The sequence below is a fragment of the Camellia sinensis genome, chromosome 6 (assembly GCF_055761805.1).
Source record: "Camellia sinensis isolate YWXY chromosome 6, ASM5576180v1, whole genome shotgun sequence".
NCBI classification, from domain to species: Eukaryota; Viridiplantae; Streptophyta; class Magnoliopsida; order Ericales; family Theaceae; genus Camellia; species Camellia sinensis.
This window is the reverse complement of record NC_138966.1, coordinates 88,375,346-88,402,228: the sequence shown is the minus strand read 5'-3', so window position 1 is coordinate 88,402,228 and position 26,883 is coordinate 88,375,346. Positions and strand designations below refer to the sequence as shown.

The window sequence follows — 26,883 nt, the reverse complement described above, 5'->3', positions numbered from 1 at the left end:
TATTGAAATTGTTTGATTCCGTTGGCTTCTCTCTGATTTAGGTATTTCCTTGTCATCCCTTACTCCTCCCTATTGTGATAATCAGAGTGCTATCCAGAAAGCACAATTTGTTTGTTAGCAGCTCCAATTGGGTACTATTGACCTGTTGTTTGTCTCCTCATTCATGCAGCTTGCAAACTTCTTCACCAAGACTCATACTTCTGCTTATTTTCGATTTTACTTGACAAACTCTCAATGCTCACCGGACTTGTATCAAGAGTTTGAGAGAGGGTGTGAAATGTATTTTGGGTATTTTGGTTACTTTATACTTACAATAGAGGGGGTTATTCTTGTTTTACTATTTATAACTTTATAATTGATTGTTAGATGTATAATCGAATAATACACTTTGTTCTATTTTTTTCTCATATTATGTCACAGATATAATGACGATTTATAGTCAGAGTTGAATTTTATTGCTCCTAGTTATTGTGTTGTAATTCTGATGCATGACCAGATTCTCATAACAGTAACAAATGAATAATTGAGAAACTTAGATTTAGTGAGCATCTTTTTGATCAATTTAAAAAACTTCAGCCAAGGGAATTCAGCTGTACTCTGCAATTTTCTATACAACTTACATTGGCTTCTTCTGAATGAAGATTGAATTGCGGCTCTATAATGTTCACCATGAAATGTCGAGTCCCCTCCTCAGAATCATCATTGCTTCCATTCTTTGCTGCTGGTAAAGCAAAATTATTCCTCCTCAACAGAAATCTTTTGTAATACAAATGCTCACAGGAAATTAAATAAATGATTGCCAAATATAGCTGGAAATATGCCAATAGTTATTGCATTGGTGTTGATATTCAGTGTATAATAGCATAACGAAATCAGATATGCACAATATAAAGAAGTGTCTCGACATAGCACCACATAAATACATAAAATCCAAAATTGAAGTCTTGAAGACAAATTTTCAGTGTTTTCTAAGAGCTTACCAACTGCACCAGAAGATGGATTTTCCAATACAACTGTGTTCTGTGGAGAAGACAGTGATCCTGAAGTCTCTGTAAGCTGTGAAGGGGGCTTTGATGTATCATCTTGTTCGGTTGAAGTGGGCTTTGACGCGTCATCATGAGGCATTTCAGGTTTATCAACTACCTGCTTGTCCTCAAGCAACTTCCTCTGTGTGTACTGCCGAGAAGGAGAAGGCTTTGGAGGTGCAAATGCCTTGGATATTCCACCAACCCAAGACCAAACAGCATTTCTATTCTCAAGATTCCATAAAAGCTTGAGGCCATAAATAAAAATGCGTTGACAGTTGTCAGCTATCACCACATTATAACCATCATCATCACTTGGATCAGATCGTGTATGCTCGTCACTGTCACTCCCTTTTTCAAACTCAGACCTGACATGCATCATCTCAAGATTTCTTCTTCCGGCCTCTTGCCATGCTAATAACCTAGCAGGATCAGCCTTTGGGGTTTGCCGTCTGATTGTAAAATAATCAGATGACAACAAAAATCCATCATCACGATGCTTCTCTGTGCAGCTGCTCATACAGCCAGATTTCTCGTTTGTAGCTGTGTCCATGGACGCAGATTTTGAACTTTTTCTTGTCAATTGAATTACTTTTGCAACACTTGTGCAATCTTCTTTATTTAGATATCCTTTAGGCATGTGAAGGTCAAGACCCTGGTAAACAAGATCAAGAAGATCACGCTTGCATTCAAATGTATATTTTTGCTTACCCCGACTGAAACAGAGTTCATATTTCATCTTTGTCATCTTAAATGTCAGTCCTTTAGCCGGATCATCATCATCTAGAGGCATGTTCCTTATACATGTTGGAGTTGCATCAATGCGGAACATAAATTCTGTCATCACCTTGTCTAATGACAGATTGCCTGATCTAGGAATTCTTGGAACTCCATAACGAGGCCACCGTGAAAAGGTCCGTAACTTTTGAGGAGGAATGTAATTCAAGTTCCAAAATTTAATCAACCATGCAAAATCATGAGCACCAACTATTACGGTTGGTGAATCAATTGAAATATTCTGTGACTTAGATATAGAGCCATCCAGGGCAGCATCGTCTCCCATGGTGGAGGATTGTGGTTGACTCTCATGTGAGGGAAGAGAGGGCCTAAGTGAGAAATCCCACCTCAGGGAGAGAGATGTAGATCTAAAGGGATCAAAAACTTTTTGACGAGGTACACCTTCATTCGGGAGTGCAAACAAGTAATGATTCATGGGATTGCCTGAATCACATTCCCAATCCATTGTCACTTCAAGAGTAAAGACCGGGGCCTCTAGGAAAGCATCTGACCTGCTTCCAGTAGGAAGTTTTAAGCTGCAGTTGTTTAGCATATTCTCCAAACTGCTCAAAAAAATCTTAAAATCCTTCGCAGAAATATAAACACGACCATCTGACTGCTGGATTTCCATATGGCCAGAAACAATTTGAAGTTTGTCACACTTTTCGTAAGGATCAGCTGTGGCAAGAACATTCCATCTGGTCTCAGACATGCATAAGCTGATATTCCCATGAATGTAGTTTCTCATCTCATCCCACCATGGTAAGCTTTTTTCCTTTTTTGGCGGCTGATTATCTGTAGCATTAGGATTCCTAACGCTTAGATTAGCCCTGCGAAGAGCTACTGTGAAAGCATAGCTGATATCAGTAAAAGATGGCTCAACACCCACTCCAAAGCCAACTTCTGCTTTCTGAAAATGTATGGGCAAATCTGCAAATGTTTTCATTGGTGGAGTAGTGCCACTGAGTGAACGAAGCATGCAAACCTTCCTCCATCTCCCAATGAACACATCTTGGCAAATTTGGGGCTGAAAGCATGTCGCCTGCAATTGAGGACCACTCAATCATATGCTCTGTCAAGACATCCATATTCATGACTCAACACTATAAAAAGAAACTCAATCTTTGAAACAAAGTTTGAATAAAAGCTCCAGTGTCTCGAATAAAATTGTATGAGCTTTCAAATGTAGAAAACTCAACATGGAAAGTTTTGCCAAAGTCACCACTTCATTCCAAAGTGTGATTCATTTTTCATTTGGAGAATCCAACCCAACTTTAAAGGAAATTTGCATGACATGAAATATCTCACATGTAAGTTACTTCCAATTTTCAGGTGTGCATGCCAACAGCTTTCACTAAAACCAAAAAGATACCAGTACAGCAGTCAACTTCGTTTTTTTCCATTAATTTTGAAATTAAAATATGAACACTTTTAGGAAGTTTCAGCACACTGATATGACACAGAAGAAAAGAAAATGGATAAAAATTACAGAGAAGATCCACACATAATTTCCCCCCAAAATCTCATGAAAATACTAGTGCATATGTTAATATATATTAAAAATAAAGCTAGGGGGAAAAAAAGAACATTCCACTAGTTGCTGTCATTATTGTTGCAAAATGTAATTTCATAAATGCCTCTGATTAAGATGACTGAAGTGCTCTCAGTGATAAAGGAATGATAAAATGCTTAATTTAAGCTCTGGAGGAATAGCGGTTTGTTTCTTTCTCTGCCTTAGCTTTTTCAATCAAGAGCATATGTACTTCATTAGATGATGTAAACAACAGATAATATGACAACCCCAAATAATCTGACTAATATGGCAATAAATGAAAAAGGTAATCTACCCCTTAAGATTCAATTGACTTTCGACCAAAATGATCTAATTTTCAACTAAAATATGCTTCAAAAATGTAGGGGTAGGAACATAATTTCCAGGTTCTTTAACTCCATTTCCCAACAAACTCTGACACACGAATTCAGTATCATTCAGGGGGGTCTTCCATATTCACAAGAATCATACAGGTAGATCTCCACATGGTAATTGGGAAAATCCACGAAAAGGAAAATTGGGAAAGATAAAAAAATAAAATGGCAAAGAGAAGAAAATGGACAAGAAACCAGCATTGAGAACAGACCTGTTGAGCTAACACAATGCGACCTTCACATCTACCAGAAGTTGCAGAGAAAAGTGGAAACGTGTAGTTTCTTAACTGTGCAACAAGAGAGCCCGCATGCAAAACAATATTACTGCCATAAAGTCGAGAAAATGGAATGTCATATTCTCGACTTACAGGATCAAGCTTCTGTATAACCTCTATCATCCCAGAATCACCACCTTCAATTCTTGTCAAGCTTACATCTAACTCTGTCGCATAGATAGAAAGAAGAGTAGTTCTGGCAGTGCTAGGCTTGAAACCAGCCTGAAACCCTTCCTTACAAGCACCTGATCCTTCCGATAGCAGAAGATTCTGACATGCCTGGTAATACGACCGGAATGATTGCTTATAAATCTCTTCTTCCATTTTCTGAATAGCTGAAGCATCTTGAACATCAATTTCCTCTCCATTATAAAGAATCTTGCCTTCCTGAGTAGAATCCACTGTTTCAGCAGTTTCAGGACATTGCCTGCCTTCGGAAATAAGTTCGTTGAGAAACTTCAACCTGACAGCTAATTCACAAGCCTCATTCTTCATCAACTGATAGTGTTCATCAAGCCAACCCTGTAACGGTTCTTCCTCAATGTCAGCAGTTAATTTACGTATGCAAAACTTCACACATCCAAATTTTGTTGAACTAGGCTTTTTAGGTTTTTCACTTTCTTTCTTTGTTGGAAATATCAGTTTGGTTTTAGCGGCAGTGACAAGTTTCAAAGCTCTCAACATTTCCTCAACAGAATCATCAATGGCACGCAACTGCAACCTGAATGGAATGCAAATTTGGACATCAAGGCCTCGAATAACCCAATCCCATGTAGGGCCTGCCTCAAGTTTCATGTCAGATGAACCACTAGAGACATTAGGAATGCGAGAAATTTGCATCCGGCTACTTTTAAATACTCTAGCTTCATTGAAACTGAGCATAAGTCCTTCAAGAAGTACTCCGATAGAGGCATTCTCAGAAAAAATTGATTGAACCTGAACCATGACATCAACCCCATCTCCAGCCTCCGCAGATATGCTCAGCATTTCAACATCAATAGCTAAAAGAGATTCCCTTTTCTTGTTTTGTTTTTCATATTGTATCGACTCTACAGAGGTTTCTTTCTTCTGCTCATTACCTCTAACACTCGAAGTGTCTTCCATATGATTGTCATCAAGTCCTTGAAGCTTCTGATTCTGTACGAGTAACTTCACATGTAGCACAAGCTCAAATAATGCTATGTGCACATCAGGCTCCCACCTGACTGTAATATCAGTAGCACTAAAAAGAGAGCAAATAGCAATATCTTTAAGACCACCAGATCGGCGCACAAACTTCGCATTCTTCATGTCAAACAATGCCACTTTTGTCCCTGGCCTATCATCTTCCACATATTCCTGATAGATAGATCTTGCTCTTTCAAGCTCCACCTGCATGGACTGTTTCTCCTTGTTCATACACAGACTGAAATGGAAGATTTCAAGAGATACAGAGTACTTCAACTTCTTGCACTCATCATAACTTGTGGACATTATGTTTGCAGTGCGTGGTGTCCCATCAGCTGAGACACTAATTATAACTCGACCACCTTGAGATCCATAATTCACCCGTTTGGGGTCTGCAACAACTGTGTTCTCCAAGCCCACATCACCGCTGAAGTTTACAGAGCATCTTTCAAGATTAAATTTTAAGAGTTGAATCCCCTTCCCTGACGGTTTGGATGAGTTCCCTCCTCGGCTCATTGGTGGTTTTTTACTAGAAGCCGATAAACTTTTCAACAAAGATTTAAAGGACATAGCCGTTGATATTAGGGACTCAATATGCTTAAAGGTCAAGAAAATACCCATACTAGTCATATCAATAGAGAGAACTAATTTACTCTTAGGAGCATCTTCTTCAAGTGATTCCATGTCTTTTTTCCCCCAATCTAGGCTAATTTTTCCAAAATGCATTAAAGAACCCGTATTTGTTTCCACACCAAACAGGCTTTCTTTTGAGCATTCTTGATATTCATCAGCCATGTGTAAATTTAGTGCACCAAGTTCCATGTGTACTGAAGTGCCTGTACTTGAAATGTTATTGGCAAACATGTGTGCTGATTGCAAGCAACCCTGCATTAGGAAATATAAAATGTTGAAACAATCACAATTTAATTTAAACTCACAACAAAAATGAAGGGATAATATTTGGACGACTACTTCATGAAGCATGGAAAGTTATGATTCAAAAATTAAAACATGAGATGACTATTTCATAAAACAAGTGTATTCACATCAGATCTAAAAATGTAGAAATCACTTAACCTATGCAGAAGACCAAAAAATTGCATTAAAATGGAAAAAAACTATTCTTACAGAAAACTTTGTACACAATTTTCTACCAGAATGATATAGAGGTGGCATTTTTGCAATTAAAAGTCATTATGGTGGGTTCTGTCTTGAAATGATAGGCCCACAATGCAGCCACATCATTTTGTACAAATTTTCTGTACATTTTTCCTGTTTGTATGGCATTACTGAAAAACAGAATGTCCCATGCATATATTGCACCACACACACACACCACACACAAACAAAACAAAAAAAGAAAAAAAGAAAAAAGAAAAAAGGAGGCACTGCGGTCCTATAAAGATGCACAAGAAAATGGGAAGTCCAACTCTGTAAAATATCATTCTTCATGTGGCACTCTTTTTTAAAAATTTTGGAAATTATCATAACTTTTTTAACTAAATAATTTGATCCATGATAACAGCATCAGCATGCAAATCTCTCAATTTGGACCATAATTTCATACATAGGGAAACCATTCAAAGCTCACACAACCTCTGTTTGTGAAATAAGACTTGTAATTATCCAAAACATTTGCACCTTAGAAGGATCATACAAAATCACCCACAACTCTACTACATGGTTTTAAATCCAAATAATTGAAATCAAAATAAATTATTTATTAAAATATGTACATCCATCAAATAATATATATGATTGAACTATCTTTGTATGGTACTTACATTGCTAATATATAGATCACATAATATCTATTCTACTGTATGTATATATATTTAATATGCATATGAATGAATGTATGTCTACATACAAATGGATCACATCAGATTACATGATCAAGACATCAAATGACAACCAAATCAAAATCCAAACATATGTTAAACTTTCCATAATCAAATTCCAGAGCTTAATTTTTTACCTCAGTGTCACATGAGCCAAGCTTGAGCATGGTTAAGATTAGCTCAAGCTGGTTCATAAACAAGACAGTTGATAGGTATTTGTTTAAATCCTGGTAGTTTAAAGGTCATTTATAGAATTTATGAATATATGAGTGATTGCTACTTGGTATTTTTGCTTAGGAAAAAAAACAATTTGAATAGAGTACAATATGAAAACAACACTTTGTTTTAATTTAATTTTTTAATAATTAAGCTTTCATTAAGTAAAGTAATCAACAGAGCACCACCTGTACAAATTTTAAGAAAAGAAAACAAAAAAAAAAAACTAACAAATGTAACTTTACTCAAAAGTTTCAACGAAGTCCCAAAATTGATTCAAATTTTTATAGCATTGAGTGGTTATCATGTTTTAACCTTTCACACATGGGTAGCATCCCTTCTGATGCTTTTTAATCCAATTAATTTACTTATCAAAAAATTAAAAACTTATCATTGTTTTCCACCACATTTAGCTTCCCATCTGACGTGGCACATTCTTAGATGTTGGATATTAGTGGGTTCATGTGAGACCTATTACACCAACGGATATGGATGTACACCACATCAGATGGTAAGCTAAATGTGGAAGAAATAGATGGTGTGTTAGCATTATTGAAAATTAGAAATTGCTTCTTCCTTCCCATCAAAACTCCTCTGCTTTCATTCTCCTCAAATAATCAATGCTAAACACAAATGCACCAAAATACAAGCCTTTGGTTGAAGGTTAACAGAGGAACAAATAAAGTACAATACATATAATAAAGAAAACATATAGAGAAACCGCCTCTGCTCAAATTAGTCTATTTTGTTTCAAATCTGACAAATTCTCTTTTTGTATTTCATCAATTTGACTTTCTCAATGCATTCAAAATTTGGATACTGTGCAACGGGATGTGCAGTACCAATACATTTAAGCTAGCTAACAAGCCAAAACCTTGAATGGCTCATGAATTAATCTGAGAAAGATAGCTAGAGTTGGATGGCTTGTAATGTGCCTGACCTGAGTTTGAGCATAATTTTTTCAGCCACGCTGAGCCTGCACACCTTGGTGCTCAGCTCAGATTGGTTCATCTGTAACTCTAGTTGTCATTGTATAAGCATAAGCCATATTAGGAAAATTCATTCATCTTGTCCCCTATTGATGCTAACTTTCCCCCTTCAGATATAATCAACCCAAGATAATGGAAACAATCTCATTTTACAGGAATCTTCAGGCCTCCAATTTTGATGATCTGTTTTTATTTCTATTGCCACTCAACTTACACACTATATTCATAATCCTGCTTATCGTCAAACCTATTAAGTCTGATATCTCCATATTTCAATTAAATTTTAAACCTGCAGTCACATTTTATCAATTCATACTTAGCGCCAACAAACAACATAGGGCACATGATTTTTTTTTTTTTGATGAATAGCATAGGGCACAGGATTTCATGATGAACATATCCAAATGTCCATCAAACAACCAATGGAGAAAAGATAAGAGCACATTGCTGATTGCTAGTGACAACAAACAGTAATGTAAATGTATGTCACCCGGAAATCTCAAAAGTGCTAATTATGGAGTTGCCACTATGTGAAATTTTTATCTCCAATTTTGAATTAGAAAACGGTTACTTGGAGACTAAGCTACCACTGCCTGGACAGAAGTTTACACTTTGGCATTTGAAAATTTAGCTGTCATTGCCGAAAGGACTACGGAGCTTAATTCCTTCATTTCAACCTCTAAGCTATGGGTTCCGAAATATTGCCTCTGATATCCCAATTGATTGAATCAATGAACAGATACTAATTAAAGGATTTGCAAATAAGCATGGGATGTTAAAGATAGAGCACAATATAATGTTCTGGATGAAGGGACAATTTTCCATTACGCAGCAAAAATAACAAAATAATGAAGACATCACTTACATGATATAGGGGTGAACCTCTCAGACTATAAAGAAGAATAGTCATTTCTGGTGCTGAAACTGTACAAGTCCACATGATCACTTTGGATTCAGTTGACTGCGGCCTGTGGGGATTAGGATTTCCATCTTGAAGCACCATTTTTTTCTTTTTTGAGGACTGCAGTTGAATCCATGGCTTTAGTCTGCTCATTATAATGTTGCACTGAGTACCCCCAAGCTTAAAATCAATTTCAGATCTGATAGGTGAGGTAGGCTGGAAAGTAAACATCCTACATAAGTAAATAAAGTAATGCAGAAAATAAAAAACCCAAGGTTTATTCAAAAGTTAACGACTCCATATCAATAATGTGTAATGTGTATATATATATTGATGGTCCAAACAGATAAATAGCAGAAATTTGAGTCAAACAACTAATTATTTGATAGCTGCACCGGGCTGTCTATATTAGCTTTTTACATGTGGCTAACCTCTCTCAAGTGTAGAATTTGACTGAAGTAATGCATATCAAAGACGTAGAAATCGCTGCTTGAATTAAAGAAACAATTTATTTTGAACCTGCGTTCTGAATTGGCAAGAAAGTGCACCTAAAATTTAACTCAATAAAACTCAACAGACATAGTTATAGTATTTAATGAAATAAATAAATAAATAAATAAAAGATTTTTAACCATACTGTTAGAGCATCTCCAACGGTGAATCAGATTTTTCACCAAATTTGAGTCAAAAATGCCCCATTTTACCAAATTTGATACCACTCGCTCCAACGGTGCACTTTCATCAAATTTGTGCCGGGGACAACCGGTTGGTCAACCCGTTAAGCAAAAAATTTTTTTTTTTGAACTTTTTGAACCTTTTAGTGGTCGACTGGTTAGGCAGAAATTTTTTATTTATTTTTTTTTTTTTACTGTTTGAACCTTTTCTTCGAACCGTTTGAACCTTTAAGCGGTCGACCGGTTGGTCAACCGGCCGGGCAACCGACTGGTTGACCGGTTGGTCTCTCCCAACGGTCAGGAACAGTGATTTAGTGAAATGCTTCGCCTGTTCTCGTTTTGGTAAAAGATTCGCTGAATTCTCGATTTGATATCGATTTGGTGAAACCGTTGGAGCTCAAAAAAGTGGCTTTTTCATCAAATTTTGAATTTGATACCAGGTTTGATGAACCATTGGAGATGGTCTTAGCTGTCCTGATTGTAATGGATATAGCCAATTGAAATATCACATGTCAATCGTATAAAGGAGGCAATCAAAATCTTTGTATATACAAAAACTCAATATTTATTCTTCATTTTTTTTTAAAGTAAGAAAAAATTTCATCAAAGAGAGTCAAGAGGACGCAACCTCTAAGTATACACAAAAGCTAACCAAAAAATATAGACCTTCCCCAAAGCTAAGCTCTTCTTGAAATCATTTTAAAAAAAAATTAATTAATTAATTAATTAAATTAAAATTAAAAAAGATGAGTCACAACACTTCTCCAACAGCCAAAGATGAAAACAATGCAGTAAAGAACATTTTAGCATATAACTCGCTGTATGCACACCCTCAAAAGTTAACCTACTCCTGTCCCTCCAAACGCATCACATCAATTCCATGCCTTCCTCAACCTCTTAGACTGGCATCACACTGCCCATGACTTAAAAAATGGAGGCACTAGTTGTGCAAAACCCAAGATAATCCAAAAATTGAAAATGCTGGGCTCCACAAATCCCTTGCCACATGAGAACATACTAACAAACACGTGACTCACTGGTTCAGCCTTCAAACACATGCAACACCAATTTATTTGACTCAATTCAAATTTCAATTAGGCAAGCTACGAAGAAGAATTTCAACTTACTGTCAAATTGGGAGATTTGTTTTTTCCCTTTCAATCTCTTTCTTTTTTTTTGGTTTTTGGTTTTTTTGTTTTGGCTAGTTCAGTGGTTAAACTATCAACTTGAGGTTGTGGGTCAAAGTCTAAGGGAAGCCACTCTGTCCAAATAATGAGCCAAAAGTTAGGTCTGTATTCAATCTACCCCTCACGGACTAAATTGGACATACTTTTTTTGTTGGGCAATCTTTATTATTTTTAATTAGACGAGTACGGAAAAAACAGGTTCAAGACCAAGTACTATTTCACTTAGAAAATATGAGGAAGAAGAACTCCGAAAATATGAGGAAGAATGAATATATTTCTGTTATATTCAAAACTTCTTATCTTACAAGACCAAATGACACTCCTTATATAGGAGATATTACAAACATCATTATAACCCATTATATGCCACTTACATATTATATATTACCACTATCTACCACTATCATATTATATACATGCCACTATCTACCACCAACACCACTATCATATTCTATACATGCCACTATCCTTCACCAACACCACTATCATATTATATACATGCCACTATCTACCACCAACACCACTATCATATTCTATACATGCCACTATCCTTCACCAACACCACTATCATATTATATACATTATCACAAATTTCCAGCACTCCCCCTCAAGCTGGTTTGAAGATATCTTCCATAGCCAGCTTGCTAGTCAGCTTATCAAATTGCTTCTTGTGTAGTCCCTTTGTTAGCACATCAGCTAATTGTTCACCTGTTGGAAGGTAGGTCATACAGATTATGCCAGCATTGATTTTCTCCTTGATGAAATGTTTATCCACTTCTATATGTTTTGTGCGATCATGTAGAACTGGATTATGAGCTATAGATATAGCTGCTTTGTTGTCACAATAGACCTTCATAGGTGTCGGGTGAGAAAGCTTTAATTCTTCAAGAATTCTTTTAATCCACATTACTTCACAGATTCCATGGGCAACAGCTCTGAACTCTGCTTCTGCACTACTTCTAGCTACCACATTCTGTTTTTTACTCCGCCATGTAACTAGGTTCCCACCTACAAAGGAGCAGTATCCGGATGTTGATCTCCTGTCTGTAACACTTCCTGCCCAGTCTGCATCTGTGTATACTTCAACTTGAAGATGCCCATGTTTCTTGAACAGTAAGCCTCTCCCTGGAGTTCCTTTCAAATATCTTAAGATCTTATAAACGGCCTCAAAGTGCTCTGCCCCTGGTGAGTGCATGAACTGACTTACCATGCTGACTGCAAAGGCAATATCAGGCCGCGTATGAGACAAGTAAATCAATTTCCCTACAAGTCGCTGATATTGTTCCCTCTCTTTGACTTCTTCAGCCTTAGCAGCTTGTAACTTCAAGTTAGGCTCGATCGGAGTCTCCACCATCTTACAACCAAGCATACCTGTTTCTCCAAGGAGATCAAGAACATATTTTCTCTGATTAACGAATATACCTTCCTTGGATCTTGCAAATTCCATTCCGAGGAAATACTTGAGGGCTCCCAGATCCTTAATGTGAAATTCTTTTGCGAGTTTCTCTTTGAGGGCTGCTAACTCTGCTTCATCATTACCAGTTAAAATGATGTCATCAACATAAACAATCAAAATTGCAATTTTACTGTTTTTTGAATGTTTATAAAATATTGTGTGATCTGCTTGACTCTGCGAGAAGCCACAACTGATAACTACCTTCCCAAAGCGTTCAAACCACGCTCTTGGTGATTGTTTGAGTCCGTATAATGACTTGTTCAATCTGCATACTCTGTCGCTTCCAAGTCTCTGCTCAAATCCCGGCGGTAGGCTCATGAACACCTCCTCTTCAAGATCACCATTGAGAAATGCATTTTTAATGTCAAGTTGATGTAGAGGCCAATCTGAATTTACTGCAAGAGATAACAGTACTCTGATGGAATTTATTTTAGCAACAGGAGCAAACGTCTCCTGATAGTCGATCCCATAAGTTTGAGTGAAACCTTTAGCCACCAGTCTCGCCTTGTATCTCTCAACGCTTCCATCTGCGTTACATTTTATCGTAAACACCCATTTACACCCAACTGTTTTCTTGTCTTTGGGTAGATCAACTATCTCCCAAGTACCACTTCTCCTTAAAGCATTCATCTCCTCCATGACTGCTAATTTCCAATTCGGATCATCCAATGCTTCCTGTATATTCCTTGGAACAAACAAGTGTGAAATCCTAGATGTGAAAGCTCTATGGTTTTTAGACAGTCTTTTATAGGAGAGGTAATTTGCAATAGGATGTTTAATGCAATTTCGGACACCTTTCCTAATTGCGATAGGAACATCAAGGTCAGAAATAGAAGGAATAGGATGACCTAAAATTTCGATGCCAGAACTCGGGTGGACATTCGGGTCATTAGGATGGACATTCGGGTCTGATTTTGTCATGACCAGAACAAGGGAAATAGGTACTAAATAAATGGGAAAAACTAGTCATGTGATCGGAGGCACCGGAATCTATGATCCACGGAGAGAAGTTTAGGCAAGAGAAGGCTTTAGGATTTCTACCTGTTTGTGCCAACAAAACACTAGGAGTACCGGATGAGGAGTTGGATTTTATCAGCTTCAAGAGTTGATCAATCTGCTGTTTGTTGAAGGGACCTGAATCGGCTTCAGTAGCGGTAGGAAAGCCACGATTTTTCTCTCCTTGTTTGCTGCTTTTCCAGTTGACAGGTTTGCCATGGATCTTCCAACACGTTTCGCGTGTATGGCGAGGCTTGTTGCAAAAATCACACCAGACCCGTGGCTTATCATCAAACCTGCGCTGGTAATTTGCAGCCTTGTTGGCCGCAGCATCGCTAATTAAAGCAGAAATTTCAATTGATTCACCAGTACCTTTTTTCTTAAGCATGACGCTCCTTCGGCTCTCTTCCCTTCTGACTTCGGCAAATACTTCGCCAATGGATGGGAGAGGAGGTCTGCCAATAATTCTTCCTCGCACTTCATCGAACTCAATGTTGAGGCCGGCAAGAAACTTGTAAATACGGCGGTCTTCCACAGTTTTCTTGTGGTGGTTGCAGTCGTCAACCGATTTCCATTCGTATGTGTTGAAGATGTCAAGATCCTGCCACAACCGTTTCAACGAATTGAAATATTTGGTGACGGAATCATCTCCTTGACGAATCTCTCCCAACTTCAAAGTTAATTCGAAAACTTGAGATTGATTTCCTAGGTCAGAATACATCTGACTAACATTATCCCACAATTCTTGTGCAGTAGTATAGCACATGTAATTAGAGCTTATATCCTCCTCCATGGAATTGACCAACCATGTCATAACCATGGAGTTTTCAGCGTCCCAACTGTCGAACAGCGGATCATTAACAGCAGGAGCCTTCTTGTCACCAGTGATGTAACCGATCTTTCCTTGCCCACGGATATACATCCGGACAGATTGTGACCAGCGGAGAAAATTATCACCATTTAGGCGAATGGTGGTGATTTGGACAGAGTGAGAGTTGGACGTTTTCACCGGAATGGCAGCGGCAGGGGTTGAAGTGGTTTCAGACGTGACTTCCGACATGGCTATGACGGTTTTAGGGCTGCTGTGTTTTTTGTGGCTCTGATACCAACTTAGAAAATATGAGGAAGAAGAACTCCGAAAATATGAGGAAGAAGGAATATATTTCTGTTATATTCAAAACTTCTTATCTTACAAGACCAAATGACACTCCTTATATAGGAGATATTACAAACATCATTATAACCCATTATATGCCACTTACATATTATATATTACCACTATCTACCACTATCATATTATATACATGCCACTATCTACCACCAACACCACTATCATATTCTATACATGCCACTATCCTTCACCAACACCACTATCATATTATATACATGCCACTATCTACCACCAACACCACTATCATATTCTATACATGCCACTATCCTTCACCAACACCACTATCATATTATATACATTATCACAAATTTCCAGCAATTTCCCATATTACCCACTACCTTATGCAACCTAGTTGATACAGGATCCTTGAGACCATCATTTATTGATGCATGTTCAAGAAATTAGTCTTATTAGAAATCTTTAAGCCTCCGTTTGGGAAGTGGGTTGGCTTTTTGGCTTTTTTGGCCTGGGCTAAAAAGTTTGGTTTGGGAAGAGCTTTTTGGCTTTTTAGCTTTTTTGGCTTTTTTTGTGAGAGAAGAATGTAATGATTATGGGTTGGATGAGATATTTTGTTTTTTGTGGCTAAAATAGCCTATTTTGTCTTTTGTGGCTAAAATAGCCAAAAAAAACCCCGTTTAGCTCTTGCCAAACGGAGCCTAAATAACATTGCTGCATTTTCATAATATTAGAACTTTTCAAAGGCATAGGTTTTTCTTTATATATAATTAAGCATATTATATTAAAAGAGCATCAAAAGGGGATGCTAAGCAGGTACAAAATTTAAACCAAAACCTATACAATCCAAAACAAACTTGGCCTATTCTCTCAAAAAAAAAAAAAGAAAAAAACATAGATTCTTTCAAATGAAGAAAATCTACAAAATCAACAATACAATCTAGGTTAGGCACTACTCTCCATAAAAACCAATTATACAAAATGCGAAAGAGAAAATATATATATATATATAACCTTTTAGTATGTAATGGCCCCCCAACTCTTTTGACAGGTCATCCTATTTCACTCTCATCAAAACAACCACATTAAGCACAAAGGAGCTACCAACCCAGCCTTCTGTCTCTACTTTCCTACATACCTTCCCACTATCAAAACTTCAGGACTCTCGCCACATCCATATGAAAAACCCAATTCATTCTAAATAAAGCAACACCAATTTCCACATATCACTAGTCATCTTGTAATGAATAAACAAATGATTGACCAACTCCCCATATGTAGACTGACTCCCAACTCTTACATATGCAACGCTAATTAACAATAAATTGCTGTCTCTTAATGAGGTTATCAACTGTAAGAACCTTCTCATGTGATGCATTTCACATAAAAGAAAGCAATCTTAGACGAAGCCCAACAACAGGTCAAATGCCCTTCCAAGGAAAATTCACCCCTCTACTTCCCAATACAGCCCTATTATCTCCAAAACACATCCTACCCTGCAAACAGAGCAATAGGCCCCAACTCACACGATAATATGCCTTCTCAACATCCAACTTACAAACCACCAAAACCACATCCATAATTCGACGACCCTCCACAAAGAGAATGTGAATTTGAGACCGCCAATGCTTCTTTCAATTGGCTTGCCAACACTTTTTCTACCTTACTATGAAGCTGTAAGAATATAGTGTATCTTCTCAATTTGGCATGATTGTGTATATTAGGAATTAGGAATTAGAAAAGATTGTGGTGTAAATATTTGAATTAGCTGTATTTCCTTTTTCAGTCATAGGTTTAGGATTGTATAAACTGATGAACTCTTTGTAAATATAGACAATTGAATATACATAAATTCTTCAGAATTCTTACATGGTATCAGAGTCATTCTCTGATCTAAAACCCTAGAGTCATCACCACTGTTCTTTTGTCCGTGCCTTCCTTCTCTCAGGTTTACTCTGGGTCGACTTGGGTGTGCTTCATTCTCTGATTGTTTATGATAGTCGACACATCTGGATTTTTCGTTCGAGGTCTTCTCTCTGTTCGTGACAACTATTCGACTTATCTAGCTGACTCAATTGTTCAACTCATCTGTTTGGCTCGTCGACCTCTGTCCTTTCTCTGGTTCGCGATTGTACCAGTTTTGGCCTCTCTCTGATTTCGTTACGAAGTTGGTCTGGACTCCCTAGATGATTTTCACCTATGTTCCTCTGGTTCATGATCATCCAAAAAATCTCTCTACCTCTGGTTCACATGATCGAAATGGTGTCCGACTTTGTCCCTCACAATCGCCTTCGACTCTCGTCTCTCACGATTGGTTTCTTTCTCTCTCTCTACTTCTGGTTCTCGGCTCTGAGTTAATATTTGTGGGTCTCTGGGTCTCTAGTTAATATTTGTGGGTCTCTGCTTTGGTTATTATATTTTGAGCCCACCTGGTCATGATTGGTTTGCTTGGGTCTTCTTCAGGTATCTCTTCGTCTGTCCGGATTTTTGACTCTAGTGTCTCTCATCATATCACTCCCGTTTTCTTCTTACTTCAAAATTGTACTCTCTTTCCCCATTCCTATTACTGTTAATGTTGTTAATGGGTCTGGTATGTCTGTTCTATTTGTTGTGTCTGTCTTACCGTCTGTTATATCTGTTGTCTCTATTCCATTTGTCCTTCATGTTCCTCAGTTATTTGTCAGTTTACTATCTATCAGTCAGCTTGACGCCTCCGATTTTGATGTTATCTTTTCTTCTTCTATCTGTTCTATGCAAGATCGGATGTCCAAGTAGCAAATTAGGACTGACCGTAGAGTTGAAGACCTCTATGTGGTGGAGAGCTTGCATCTACCTGTGATAACCTCTCTAACTGCCTTTTCCTCTTTTCAGTTAGATTCTTTGTCTAGTCCTTTCTACTTGCGGCCTTCTAGATTAGGACATTTGTTTGCTGACCGTTTACGATCTTTAGCTCAATCGGGTATATTGGATAAAGTTTCTCCTAGTGAACTTACTAAATGTCGGGGGTGTAAACTTGCCAAAATGACAACCTTACCTTTTCATAAAAGTACTTCTATATTTGATACACCGGTTTTTTTAGTTCATACTGATATTTGAGGCCCTTCTCCTGTTCTCACCAAAAGTGGTTCTGCATACTATGTGTCATTTGTTGACGACTGCACCTGTTATACTTGAGTTTATCTTATGACTCATAAGTCCGATTCCTATCAGATATATCGTACCTTTCAGTCTATGATTACTACTCAGTTTGGGTCTACAATTAAAGTGTTACGGTCAGACTTGGGTAGGGAATATTTTAAAAATGAGTTCTGTGAGTATTTGGCCAATTTGGATACCATTCACCAAACTTCCTGTACAGATACACCTGCCCAAAATGGTCGAGCCAAGCGTAAATACCGTCATCTCCTTGAAACAACTAGGTCTCTTCTCTCTGCCTCAATTCCAGTTCCATTTTGGGAGGAGGCAGTTCTTACTGCTGCTTTTCTTCTCAACCGCATGCTTACTTCCCTTTTTTCTGGTCGGTCTCCTTATGAGGATTTGTTCTCCCAAATTCCTCATTACTCCCTTCTTCATGTGTTTGGGTCTTCCTGCTTTGTCCTTCTTCCTACAAAGATTGGACCAAACTTAGTGCTCGGTCTGTCCTCTGTGTCTTTTTAGGTTATAGTCCTACTCAGAAAGTCTATCGATGTTACGACCCTGTTTCCTGTCATCTTTATGTCTCCCATCATATTTCTTTTCTCAAACGTCTACCTTACTTTCAGCTTCCTCCTATCACTGCTCTGGTTTCCATAGAGGATTTAGATAATATTGATCCATTTCCTTCTGAGGTCCCTCCTGATGAGTACATCTCTACTGTTCCCCCTGAACTTGTTCCCTCTTTTTCCACCGAACCCCATGAATCTCCTCCTCCTCCTCCTCCTCCTCCGTTGTTAGTTTATTCTCGTCGCTAGGCTCTCCCTCCACCAGTTGTCTCTACCCCAACTGTTAATCCTCCTACTTCTAACGACTCTGATCCTGTTGCACACTGATATCCTCTTCCAAAGCTTCCTCCAAACAGGTTGGGTTGATCTAATACATGTTTTCTGCTTCCTATCGTACTTTTTTGTCTGCTATTCATTCTTTTTTAGAACCTTGGTCTTATAAGGAGGCCTGTCAGAAGACTAACACTTGGGCGTTGGTCTCGTTACCTGCTGGCAAGAATCTGGTTGGTTGCAAATGGGTCTATAAAGTCAAGGCTCATTCTGATGGTTATCTCGATCGATACAAAGCTCGTCTGTTTGCCAAGGGTTTCTCGCAGGAGTATGGTATTGATTATGAAGAGACCTTTGCCCTTGTTGCCAAGATGACTACTGTCCGTACCTTGATTTCTGTTGCCGCTATTCAACATTGGCCTCTCTATCAGATGAACATTAAGAATGTTTTTCTTTATGGTCATCTTGCTGAGGAGGTCTACATGCGTCCACCCCCTGGCATTCCCCACTCCTCTAGACAAGTTTGTCGTCTTCGGTATGCTCTATATGGTTTGAAGCAATCTCCTCATACTTGGTATGATCGCTTTCAGACTGCTGTTACTGAGCTTGGATTTCATCATTCTGCTTCTGATTTTGCTTTGTTTCTGAGATATACGTCGTCTGGTTTTTTTACTCTCTTACTATATGTGAATCATATGATCATCACTGGCTCTGACTCTTCTGCAATCTCTAAGGTCAAGCAGCATCTCTTCCTCACCTTCGAGATGAAGGATCTGGATCCATTGCAGTATTTTCTTAGTATTGAGGTTATTTCTTCTCTAAAGGGCTATTTTCTGTCTCAGGCTAAGTATGCTAATGAGGTTATTCACCATACTGATCTTACTGATATTAAGGTTTCTGATACACCTACTGAGTTTAATGTGAAGCTCAAATCTACCGATGGTGTCCCTCTAGATGATCACACTTTATATCGTGAGCTTGTGGGTTGCTTAGTCTATCTGACAGTTACTCGTTCTGATCTTTCCTATGCTGTTCATGTGGTTAGCCAGTTTGTTTCTGCTCCTCGCTCCATACATTGGGCTGTATTAGTTCGGATTCTTCGCTATCTCCAAGGTACTATATTTCAAGGTTTACTATTGTCCTCTACTTCCTCTCTGAATTTGGTGGCCTATGTTGATTCTGATTGGGCTGGTAATGTTACTGATCGCAAGTCCACGTCTGGCTTTTATATGTTTCTTGGCAATTCCTTGATCTCTTAGAAAAGCAAAAAACAAGCTGTTGTTCCTCACTCTACTACCAAAGCTGAGTACCGTGCTATGGCTTATGCTACTACTGAGATTGTTTGGCTTCGTTGTCTCTTATCTAATTTAGGTATCCCTCAGTCTTCTCCGACCTCCCTCTATTGTGACAACCGCAGTGCTATTCAAATTGCCCATAATACTGTCGTCCATGAATGGACGAAACACATTGAGATTGATTGTCACTTTGTCTGATAGCATCTGCAGTCTGGCTCTATCTCGCTTCCTTTTGTCTCTTCGAGTTTGCAACTTGCGGACTTTTTCACCAAGACTCACACTACCGCTCGGTTTCAATTTCTTCTTAGCAAACTCTCAGTGTTTTCTGCTAAAACACCTTGAGTTTGAGCACGGTGTGAGAATATATTGTGTATCTTCTCAATTTGGCATGATTGTGTATATTAGGAATTAGGAATTAGGAAAGATTGTGGTGTAAATATTTGAATTAGCTATATTTCCTTTTTCAGTCATAGGTTTAGTGTTATATAAACTGATGAACTCTTTGTAAATATAAACAATTGAATATATAGAAATTCTTCAGAATTCTTACAGAAGCATGGACACTTCGACTTGATTGTCGTAGCCATGTCCAACACATGTCTAACACTAACAAGCCTCGCACACGCCAGGATACATATTAGACATGCCACATGGTGTGCCCTATTTTTTCTTTTTCTTTTTTCTCTACCAAGACACGTCATGGACACACATGTCACACCTCAAGACACTGTTGTCTTGTCATGAGCTATAAAAAGAGCCATCATAAAGTCACAATCACCACCACGTAAACATGGTGTCTGTGTTAATCATCACTATGTAACATTTTCTCCTTTATTCGTTAAACAATACAGATAAATAGCATTATCTCCCTCAATTGAAAAATTAATGTCTGATTGTTAAAGTTGTTAATTTGTCATCTAAATTAATATTTCCTTGTTGAAATTGCAATTTTTATTTATTTTTACTTATAATGGTTATACTTGTGCTAGTCACACACTCACAATTTCTAATGTTGACAAAGACGACGACAACAACAAAAAAAAGAAAAAAAAAAAGAAAAAGAAAAAATGTAATGGTTTATGATTGATAAAATAGTATTTTATGTATTGAATAAAGTTTAACTTATAGATTGAACTCTTTTTTTTTTTCCATGTTGAATAGTGTTGTTGATTTTTTCTTTCTTTTTTAGTTGTTTGTAGTTGTAATATTCACATACATAGCAAATAAATATATATTAAAAAATCATTTATATCCCAATTTTTTAAAATTTTTTGTGTTCCATATTCATGACTGTGTCCATATCTATGCCCGAGGATTCTTAAACAGATCATGCTCAAAGAAATAATGCATTATACCCCAACATTGTTGAAAGAAAGATATCATCGAGCCATCAGGCCCCAAAGTTTTATCCCAATTAAGGCCCTTCATCCTTGAGAGCTCTACAAACCTCCTCATCCATGAAAGGTCCCTCTAGCCATTCCATTTCATCATGAGAAATATTATGAAAGACCATCTCATCCATCTAAAGCGCCACCCCCACTATCCTGAAACAAACCCTCATAGAAGCTTCCAATCCCATCTCTAATCTCTCACTCTTCTATTAGAATCCTTCCATATATACACCTTCCCAGTGAGATTATTCCATCACTGAGGATCTAGCCTTCTGCTTCCAGTTAATCTCCTCTATCATGGAAATCCAACCATATTCCGCTTTCTTCTCTTTCCTCAAAACCTTATCAATCTTTTAAAGGCCCACACTATCATTCTCATCAAGATTCTGAATTTCCTTTTAACTTCGCCTTTTGCACTTCTGGTTTCTTTACTTGATCTAAAGGTTTGGCCAAGAGGATCCTGATCCTTTTTTCATGTGGCGTGTTATACTTTGTTTAGTTGTTAGTAGCCTGAGGGATATTATGTGCTTTAGACCACTTTAATAAAAATACAAGTGTTTATGGGAGAGAACCTGAATTTTTGGCATCTCTTTGTTCCTTAGCCATACAAAGCTTCATGTATCTCTCCACATTTTTTTCCTTCATTAATTGTAAATTCAAATTGGTATCAAAGGCATATCCATAGCTTGATACAGGAAGCCCAGACCATTGTCTCTCTCTTTTTTGAAATGTTAAAAAAAAAAAACACCATGATGATCAATTGGAAAGTTCTCCACTGGAATTTTTTGAATTTTTTTCTGAATGTTTTTACCTATAGATTTTCCATTTTTATTTGATTACGGAAATATGAACTCTTTTTTTCAAATCGATGATTGCGGCTTGGTTGGACTAGTTGTTTGGTTGGAATTGCTTCTGTAGGATCTGATTAGAGCTGTAGAGACTTTAACCATTACCACTTTTCATTGTTTTGGTGGTCTTTTGTATCCTTGAGGTACGAATGACATTATTGTGGGCTTTATAGTGAATTGTTCTTATTTTTTGAGTAACCGGATATTTGATTAATTTGGTACAACTAGCCTCTTTTGTTGGGAAATTTATTCTCTAGTACAAACTCCTTGGGTTTCGATGGGCCCGTGATCTGTTAACCAATTTCTAGTTAGTTGATTTGTGTTATTCAGTTTGGCTATGACTACTCATGCCTTGACTGGTTATATCACTGGAGCACTTAAGAAACCTCTCGAAGATGGATCAGCCACTAGTAAGTGGGTTTCAAAGGATGCTTTAGTGATGACTTGGCTGATTAATTCCATTCAACCAACTAGAAGTCTCCCTTTTCATTATTGGATATAGCGCATAAGATTTGGTCCACAGCAACACAAACATACTCTCAAAAGGGTAATGATGCACAAACTTTTTTGAACTGATGAAGAAGATTCGGGGATTGGATAAAGACGGATCAGTCTCTTGTTGAGTTAGTATTCTAAGTTGTGTAGCATATGACAGGAGCTTAGCTACTATCAAAACTTTCAGGTTCTTTATTCAAAGGATGCCACCATGTTTCAACAGATGGTGAAGAAGGGGCACGTTTATGATTTTCTCGTTGACCTTAATCTGAAGTATGATCATATTAGGTTGCAACCATTGAAGTATTAGTCCGATTCCCACTATGAGAGAGGCTTTTATTGTTCAGAAAAAGGAGAGCAGACGTAGTGCTATGGTACATGTATTGAGGACCACTATGCTGTGGCAGTTACGCCTACGCTACAAGATGGAAAACTAGGTCAGCCTAAGTCTGGGCCTAAGGGTAGCTTAGTTGATTGTGATATGCTAAGTGTGATTATTATAGAAAAGAATGGTATGACAAGGAGCACTATTGGAAGTTGAATGGTCAGCGTGGTGGTGGTCACGTTTGTACAATTCATTCACAAGCTCATATGTTAGAGCTCTTTGCTATCTAGTGACACCGGTGCTTTTTCTCAGGATAAGTTGCACACCTTTAGGCATCTGACGGCTCAACTTGATTTCGCTACCATGATCTATTTTTCCTCTACTTCCTCTACAAGCTTTGGTCACATAGGTACTCTTACTAGTGCACTTAGTGCCTTTTCTCCCTCCTTTGTATTCAAAAAGGTTCTATTCACTGTTCTTCATCAATTTCTCGCTCACCGTCTATTTTTCATGTTCCAAAATTGTCAACTAAATTACTCTTATTTAACCTTGGTTTTCAAGAATTGGGCACAGGGAGAACAACTGACAGTGGTACAACATATACTAGTTAGTATTTTCTAGACACCACAGCTCTTTCTTTACCTATGTCACCTAGCCAGGCTCTTCAGGATGCTACTAGATCAACTCTACATCTCTCACATCAATGACATCAATGTTGGGATCACTATTTTGTCATTTTAGAAAGAAAAAAAAAAATAAAAAAATCCTCACTTGCACCTCTATATTTTTGCAATTACTTTTATATCTCTTCACTGATTTTCAATTCCCCCTTATAATATTGCTTATCCACTTAATTCTTACTATAACAAAACAAGGGTTAGCTCTGCAGCTAGTCTACAAGCAAGACAAGGCTTCCTACTGACATATATAAAGTCAAGTGCTAGTTTGCTACTTCAGAATGCTAATAAGTAACTTTTTTTCTGCATAAACGCGTACATCAAATATCAAATGACAAAAGTATGATGCATAAAGAAGAAAAAAAAATTGCAAGTTGACAATAGATTATGCCAACAAACCTGTAAAGGAATGTAAGAAGAAGAAACAACATTAAGTTTTAGTATCTCCACGACGGAAATGCTAGCTTCTCTGAAAACCTGCAATATGATAGAGAAATCATTGTGAATAAAGGACCAAACAATAGCGCAATGTAAACTATAACCCCAGAAAGATTTAAGTCCATTTACAATTAAATTCTTACATGAATCTCACTGAAATCCATTTGAATATCAAGGCGTGTACTCTCCCCCGCATCCTCAAAACACCGGGATTTGATGCTTTTCACTTGAATACCAATGATGTTATTCTCAACAAGAAGATCATGTCCCTTATGCACAAACTTCATGTCCAACTTGGACAAACTGAAGGATAGCTAAGAACAAACACAATAAATTCGTCAATTAACTGCACCAACCCATAAACTTCAGCAATTATTAAATCCACTATGTTGTATCCTTAGCCTCCCTCTCACATGGGTGGGTCCCATATTCTACAAGAGAAGGATTGTAGATACTACCATTTAGGCTGGGATTATTCATTCATATTCCAATGAAATACCAACAAGGAATATTTTGCATAGCTTGCAGATAATTTAAATACACATACTACTATTAGTACCAAAAATCAAAAGAGAAGTTTAGTTGTTTGCCATTTACTTGGAATATATAGCATACGAAATTTATGGTTAAAGATAAAGTTAAACCAATTTGCTCAGAAAGTCACCAAGATGATTGTAGAACTTATATTCAGATTCTCAGTATAAAATAATAAAATAATAAAAAAAAGTTAAATAATAAAAAAAAAATACTAGGGATTTGAGATTAGTACAATCCTAAACTAATCCATGAGGTCACCAAGCCATCATTATCGAATATAGATTAAATCAGCAAGGAAAATGCAGTCAAAGAAACCAACAGCCCATTCAGAATTTTCATCAAGAAAATTATTATCAATCATTAACTGAATACAATTAGAAAACATTTTAAAAAATAAATAAATAAAAATACAGAGATGGAAGCCTTCACAACTCCACCAGCACAAGGCGTGTTCACACGAGAGTAAAAGAGAACAAAGAGTAACATGGTTTTATAATTGATTCCACAAGTCTACACAAAAAGTTCAAACCACTTCCACCATGCATAAAGCTTGTCAGAATCTTCACATTCACCCCCTGACTAGTTTAGAAAAGCTGACAAAGATGCCTACATTTTGATTCTAGTTTATTTTGAGCTATAGTTTTAGATCCTTTTGCATATTAGTCCAGGTTCCATAACAAAGGGACCAGAATTCACCATATAAACAACCCATACCCTTGGGATGCCCATTGATTACCTAAAAAAAACAATGATCTGCAGTACTTGACATGTTTTTGTAGTATTCCACACATAGACTAACAAAAGTACGAAATCCATTTATCAACAAACAAATAGAATTCAATAATTACAACCAAGAAAAGATAAAAAAATAAAAAATCACTTCACCACATAAAAACGAGAGGCAAGAAACACTACTTTAATCTTATGTTGAAGGCTTGAACCTTTCAAAGATGTCTAATACACATCAATACACTAATTTGTTTGGAAAATATTAAGGATCTAATTATGATAATGTACTTACTTCTCACACTATCACACATAGTCATTGCATACATACTTTTCCACCCATTTCCCAACATGCTTCAGTAGGGTACCAAATGGAGGCCCAAATTTTAACAATTTAAGTAACTAATGAAACACTGAAAATTTATTATTCAATTGACGTTAGTCCAATCAGTTTTGTATTTATTATTCAATTGATGTTAGTCCAATCAGTTTTGTATAAGTCAGGCATTCCAATTGTCTAGTACTCATTAACACCTTAACTTAGATAACTAAGCCATCTAAATCTAACAAGTTCATGTCCTACCAGAAAATATAACCTTAAAAGTTCAACGGAATCAAGAATTGCTACTTTAAATGCTAGACCCTCACTTTTCCTTTCCGGAAGATCCACGGATTTTTTGTGCTTAACATGGCAACAAGTGATTAATAAAAAAAAAATCTTAAATAAAATAAGGAACCAAACATCAGAAAATGATGACAACATTTTACTTCTAACCAAAAGAAGTGCTAAGCACCAAAAATCACCATTAGAACACTACATTATTCAATGCTTATTCACCTCCCATAACACACTACATCTTCTTACCAACCCTCCATCTCAACCCTAGTCAACTTCATCTTTTTTTTCTTTTCTATTTTATTTTTTTAATTTTTTAAATGTTGTTTTATTCAACTTCACCATCCTTTCCCTTGGCATAAAACTGCCTGCGTTTGTAGCCCCACTAGATGGGAGCTTCTAACTTCTTGTTACTCCCCACTCATATCTCATTGCATCTACCATTTAAAAATAAAATAAAATAAGTTATTATTACAATTTTAAACTTAAACTAAATTACCATTAAGGAATGAAACCCTAAAATTTCAAAAACCAAATTTATGTCCACACCCCACCTAGCCAGCACCAACACCACCTCTGCAACCTCAGCACCCCCAACCCTCACCCCTGTGCAGCCGTTTCCTTTCCACCCCTACACCTTTTGCAACCCCCTCCCCTCCACCCTCAATCCATTGAAACACCAGATCTGAAGATCCTAGCCCCATCCCTTTGAAAAACTCTCTCTCAACTTGCAGAGATAAGTGGGAGATGTTTAACCGTCGTCACCACCCTCATGACCTAGGGAGGGGTTTTGAGGTGGTAAAGGAGAGGGCTAGAAGTGGTGAGGGAGGGCTGGGGAGTGTCGCAAGTGTGAGAAAGAAGGGGTGGGGGGTAGTGCGGGGATGGCAAGAGGGATAGGGTCAAAGGGAAAGAAGGTGGTGTCAGTCGGAGGTGGAGTTTGTGGCTAGGGTAGGTGTGGGACTAGGGTTTGGAAGGATAAGGGTTGTAGAGATAAGAAGGGAGGTTAGG

The 26,883-nt window shown here is 37.4% G+C and overlaps 1 protein-coding gene across 7 annotated transcripts in view; it reads right to left on the bottom strand.

The window, feature by feature from the left end:
* Window positions 1–26,883, bottom strand: part of LOC114322327 (protein SABRE-like) — a 102,810-nt gene that overhangs the window by 52,007 nt on the left and 23,920 nt on the right. For 5 of the 7 annotated variants that reach the window (XR_014332610.1, XR_014332611.1, XM_082874149.1 and 2 more), the window contains exons 7-12: window positions 24,140–24,310; window positions 23,958–24,035; window positions 9,082–9,333; window positions 3,941–6,055; window positions 981–2,844; window positions 621–721 (exon numbers count right to left, since the gene is read on the bottom strand). Coding sequence is in view for 5 of the 7 variants with exons in the window: in XM_082874149.1 (XP_082730275.1) it covers window positions 621–721; window positions 981–2,844; window positions 3,941–6,055; window positions 9,082–9,333; window positions 23,958–24,035; window positions 24,140–24,310 (4,581 nt within the window). In the remaining 2 variants the exon portion in view is untranslated. Of the gene's footprint in view, window positions 1–620; window positions 722–980; window positions 2,845–3,940; window positions 6,056–9,081; window positions 9,350–23,957; window positions 24,036–24,139; window positions 24,311–26,883 lie in introns of all 7 variants that reach the window. The other 2 variants (XM_082874150.1, XM_082874152.1) reach the window with 2 other exon arrangements.